Raw genomic sequence first — 5,890 nt, forward strand, 5'->3', positions numbered from 1 at the left:
TTTTTAATTTCAGGGGCCCGTGTGTATTAATTATCTCCGTTTTATTTAATTCTGTTAAGTTTCTTGCAACCGAACGCCATCGACTCTTAATATTTATAGGTTGGTAACAAGTGTACATTGGTATTTACAAGTTTTATAGAAAGAGGCGCATTTTTCGTTACTGCCCTGGCGCTGTTAACATACCTTGCTACGCCTCTGCTTCCGTCTATCTTATGTTTATTTTTCAGCCCACCTTTCTACTCGTCATATAGATAAAATGAATAAAACATTGTATTATAGGTACCAAATTTTTTATTTGGAAAAAAATAGTGTTGTCTATTATACAGATAGACAGGGAATCACATAATTAAAATCACTGTTGTGATCAATTTTGCGATACTTATTTGTGTCCATTCCCACTGCCACTCGATGCCGCTCCAGTGGCCGCACTGCCGCCTTTTCCGCCTGAACTAGCGGCACCAGTAGCAGAGCTGCCTCCTTTACCGCCAGAAGAAGCCGCTCCAGTTGCGCTTGATCCGCCTTTACCGCCAGAACTAGCCGCACCAGTCGCGCTAGAACCACCTTTACCACCCGATGAAGCGGCGCCAGTAGCACTGCTGCCTCCTTTGCCACCCGAACTAGCGGCGCCAGTGGAAGAACTGCCACCCTTTCCGCCTGAACTAGCGGCTCCGGTTGCGCTTGATCCGCCTCCTTTGCCACCAGAACTAGCAGCTCCAGTAGAAGAGCTGCCTCCTTTACCCCCAGAAGCAGCTGAGCCGGTTGCACTGCTTCCACGTTTACCGGATGTCGCAGCTCCTGTGGACGTTGATCCACCTTTGCCTCCGCTAGCTGCCGCCGCGGCCGCAGCACCGTTCGCCACGCTGACTGCCACGGCGGTGTTTCCGCTACTCGCGGCTCCAGAAGCGGCACCACCTCCTTTACCGTCAGAAGAAGCAGCGCCAGTCGCACTAGATCCGCCTTTGCCTCCAGAACTTGCGGCCCCAGTGGCTGAACTACCGCCTTTTTTGCCACCAGAACTAGTAGCGCCAGTAGCAGAGCTACCCCCTTTACCACCCGAACTGGCTGCGCTGGTGGCTGAACTACCACCTCCTTTTCCTCCAGAGCTTGCAGCACCAGTGGCAGAACTGCCACCCTTTCCACCAGAACTCGCTGCGCCGGTTGCGGAACTTCCACCCTTTCCTCCAGAGCTAGCAGCACCGGTAGCAGAGCTACCACCCTTACCTCCGGAACTGGCAGCTCCGGTGGCAGAACTGCCTCCTCCTTTTCCTCCAGAACTTGCGGCACCAGTAGCAGAACTGCCACCCTTTCCACCAGAACTAGCTGCACCAGTAGCGGAACTTCCACTTCCCTTTCCTCCAGAGCTAGCTGCGCCAGTAGCGCTACTCCCACCACCCTTTCCTCCGGATGCGGCTGCTCCAGCAGCAGAACTACCACCACCTTTTCCTCCGGATGCGGCTGCTCCAGCAGCAGAACTACCGCCACCCTTTCCACCAGACGCAGCCGCTCCTGCTGCAGAACTTCCTCCGGATGCTGCTCCTGCAGCACTAGATCCACTGCCTCCTCCGTGACTTTGCTTTTTGCGTTCTTCTCTGGGAGCCTCTTCTTTGGGCGGTTCTTCCAAATATGCTTCTTGAGGGGGTTCTTCTTTGGGTGGTTCTTCCACTGGTGGTGGGGCTTCGCTATGCGGCTCTTCTTTGGGTGGTTCTTCTACCAGCGGTGGTGGGGCTTCAGTAGGCGGGTCCTCTTTTGGCGGTTCCTCTTTAGGTGGGTCTTCCTTGTGAGGTTCTTCTACCGGGGGCGGTGGTGGGGCTTCGGTATACGGGTCCACTTTTGGTGGTTCAACAGGTGCTTCATCCGCTGGACGTGCTATACCCGGTTGGACCTGTAATACATGTTTTTAAGTAAGTTAATCGTTGCTTAGGTCGGACATTTCACTTTTTCGGTCATATAATCCACATAGAGGATTAACATCTAGAGAAACTCTAATATTTTGTCAGATCGAAGGTTATAGAAAACAAATCAAGCATTAACTCTATCCAGATGGATAAACCAAATTTAATCAAGAATAACTACGGGGTTTCTAACGACATGCCATACGTGATGTTGAATACCAATAAGGATAGAGCCAAGCCGTGGAGAATCCTGCACGATGTAAAAATCATATGGAATACTATCCACAGTCATAAACAGGGCTTAAAATGGACCGGAGTTCACCGGAGCGCCATTCTGGTTCATCAGATTTCCAAAATTGTCGCTCCGTCTTGTGGATAAATTAGCTTGCTCGTCTGAGGTAGACACGCCATATAACAAAGAATCTAACACAGTTTTTTTATATATAAAATACATATAATTTTAGATAATTATTGTGTATTTACATGTTTAAAAATATAAATATTTTCGTAAAATTATCGAGCGCTCCGGTTAGTAAAATTTTCCATTTCGAGTGCTGGTCATGAAATTTCAAACAAGTTAAAACTTAAATATAGTGTGATGCCTAGTAGTAAAATTAAATCATTTTATAGGAACATTATGCATATTAAGAAATAATCACCTTTGCCACCAAGACAAAGATCCCAAGAAAAAGGAAACAAAAAGATATTTTCGCCATTTTCTATGGAAGAGAAGAAGAAATGATATCTTCGTCTACCAATTTGTTGGAATATCTTGGCTGGACTGCAGACCGCTGGCCAAAGGATGGACACTGAATGTAATTAAATAGAAAAAGAAGACCCCTTTTATAGCTAATATTAATCATATTGAAATACATAGTTATTATTCGGTTCTTTTTAACATGACAAATTATTGTATACAAGTTTAGTCTATTGGTTTGTTCAGGGTACTTTGTACTAAACCCGTGCCAAAGTTGTATTGTTTCGACTAATTTAAACAAATTCAATTGTTAATGTATTGTTTAAATCAATTTGCGTGTGTATGCATTAAATTTCTGCATTTTTATAACACTATTCTATTCTCACATTTTTAAAAATATTAATTAATTTTGTATTCATTTAACACCTGTATAAATATTAATTTAATAGCTACATAATGCGTATTTAAATCCATTATAATCTGTGTAAACCTACATTTCGTGGACAATGCCTTTTAGATAATATTTACTGATTGTGTGTATTGGTTTATTAATTCATTTACAATTAATAGTAGGTATAATAGCAAATTACCCGTTTATTTTGAATTATTTTTAGATATACATGCAAAGAGATACCTATTGTGGAGCGATGGTTGGTAGCTATTCAAGACAATCGGAAGTATAAGACACAAACTGTTCCCATGGTAAAGATGGCCAATAAGTAGAGAATAGCTGGTGTGTTACTTGGATACAACGTGGTGTCATATCTCTCCTAACCAATATAACTAGACCAGAGATTGTCAAGCCACGTGTGGTTTTGAAGTATGCATGCGCGTTCCTTCATAAATAATGAATCTGTTTATTATTTTAAGAAAGCTGTTTTTAATTTTAGTTTCAAAGTATCTAGTCTCACAGTGCCCTTAATATACATCAGTGGCAAAAGGTGCATATTGAAGGAAGGTAGGCTTTGGTAAGAATCAAGTCCCAAGACAACTATATTTACGGAACTTGAATAATATGAATTTTGTTTCATCTTCAGTATCCGGCAACGAAAATCCTTAGCAATGGGCCTCGATCCTTCACGTGGTCCAGTGGAAGGTGTATGCCAGTAATAAGACTCTATGGATGTTAATCTTCTCCCAGGCGAGTTCGATCCGCAGTGAAACAACTTGGTGAACAGAGCTGAGTTAAGTTTTAACAAGTTAAATGGTCCGAGTTGAATGATATTAGAATCATTATATTACAATAGTATAAATATATGAAATAGTAAGTTATTAATAGATATTAGTGATGCTTAGTTTATGTACAAGGGTTTATATTATGTGTGTAGTAATACAGCTAGATAGGGTGGATAAATAGGGGTTGATCAATAATATAATATTGAGTAGGTACCTATTTTGCAATAGTCGAAATCACACCGATCGATTATTCTTCACAATGGTACATAATAATTATTAGTAACTTAGGGTGTCGATAAATTAAACAAAAGACAATTTATTGTCTTTGGGGAGATTATCATAGAGAGAGGAGTTACAGATACATAACGAGTAATATAATAAATATACCAAACATTTTACAATACCCATTCAGAATTTACTAAAAAAAATCTATGGCTTCGTTAGTAGGACTCCTTGTACGATAGGCTATCGAGAGTTTGCCTCGGTACCCAGTGCAAAATAGCAAAGATAGGTAGGCGTTGTCATGAAAGTAATATCCGTTTCATGTAATGAAGTAGATAGTCCTTCGACCTATCATAGTCCTCACATCCTGGCACGGTCCCCCAGTCAGGATCTTTGGCGGGCTACCTTCCGATTGCTAAGTGCAACAACGCAGTGGTGGGCGGGCGGCAACGTCTTGCGCAACTCAAACATATAACCGTGTGTGAAATGTTTGTAGACAGTGTCTTTTTGGGGCATATCACACACGGTTATACGTTTGAGTTGCGCAAGACGCCACCTCGCCGTTGCCCGCCCGTCACTGTGGCCAAGCGCTAAGGGTAGTGTGACGCTCTACAGCGATGCTCGCCAAACGGTCGCTCGCGAGCTACCGGTAGCTCACGGTGGCATTTTCGGTAGCTCGCGTAGAATATTTTATCATATTTATAAATTTGCCTCTTAAATTTTATTATTGGACTCCGAAATGAAACATTTCTCGAACTGACTCACATATGATAGAAACATACTCACAGATGTACATCTTGATACAAATTGCATTCCGATGGGAGTAACAAGATACCTACTCACCGAGAATTGAAAAAAATATTTCGAGATATTTCTCAATTAGGTATTATTTTGTTTATGAAATGTCCGATGTCCTAATTTATTTTAGGTATAGTAAGTAGACGATGATAAAAAAATATAAAGAAGGAATATGTATAAGTAGCTCAACAGACAATTTCAATTTCTGAAAGTAGCTCACATCCTTATTGAGTTTGGAGACCACTGCTCTGCACTGTAACAGTTTTCCAACTGTTATTAAGCTGACCCATAATGGACTATAATATAATCAAAAATCGAATACACGCCGCGCAGCTACATAAGTACATTGAAAAAATATTTATTGTATTAATTAATTATAATAATATCAAAAAGCAAAAAATGTGGGTTGGGCCTTTTGTCTTTTGAGCCCCTCATATTATATACGTGTTGTGTCTAATTAATATTCTGTAAAAACATATTTATAATTCAAACAATAAAAACATAATATATTTACGTTAGTTTTATTCGGGAAATGTTCTTCACTTTATAAAAATAAACAATTATAACATGTAATTAATTCACTTAAATAAATCATATTTATAAAAATATATTATGTATGGTTCTCAAAAAAAAAATAACCGTCGTGTTACTCATATTTGGCTCTTTTGGTCCAAGAGTTTGCCGACACCTGACCTATGTGGTTAAATAGATAATCCGATAACACAAATTATCATTTATTTAGAGAAAAACCTTTTAATTTTTATTCCGTGACTAAATTTAGTTGGGAAATGCTGCAGTCTATAGGGTTTATGGTAGAATTCATCAATTTAAATGATGATATAGGAGGATAATGCAAATATACCAAATAAAAAAATAATAGTTGGACAAAACAAAAGTCAAAAATCTATAAAGTCGCTTTCGTCTTTTATTCATACCTAACACTGAGATGGCTGACTTGCTAAGCTGGGGGCCCCCTAAACCCGGACCATCAAGCTATCTAGAGTCCTGCCAGCCCCCCCCCCCCCCTTATGGGGCCCATGCTCAAACTTCAAGGACAAACACTTAAAAAGTTTGCACAGCAAAACTTTGGAATGTAGGTACCAAG

General features: G+C 40.7%; 1 protein-coding gene across 1 annotated transcript; it reads right to left on the minus strand.

The window, feature by feature from the left end:
- Positions 1–275: 275 nt before the first annotated feature.
- Positions 276–2,879, minus strand: LOC147076501 (uncharacterized). The gene is made up of 2 exons (XM_085941157.1): positions 2,552–2,879; positions 276–1,882 (listed from the first exon to the last, which is right to left on the minus strand). The coding sequence occupies exons 1-2, from the start codon at positions 2,606–2,608 to the stop codon at positions 380–382; spliced, it is 1,560 nt and encodes a 519-aa protein (XP_085797283.1). The 5' UTR covers positions 2,609–2,879; the 3' UTR covers positions 276–379.
- Positions 2,880–5,890: the final 3,011 nt, after the last annotated feature.

This window comes from Rhyacophila brunnea, unplaced genomic scaffold (assembly GCF_057557595.1).
Source record: "Rhyacophila brunnea isolate RB1 unplaced genomic scaffold, BYU_Rbru_1.0 scaffold_13, whole genome shotgun sequence".
Classification (NCBI taxonomy): domain Eukaryota; kingdom Metazoa; phylum Arthropoda; class Insecta; order Trichoptera; family Rhyacophilidae; genus Rhyacophila; species Rhyacophila brunnea.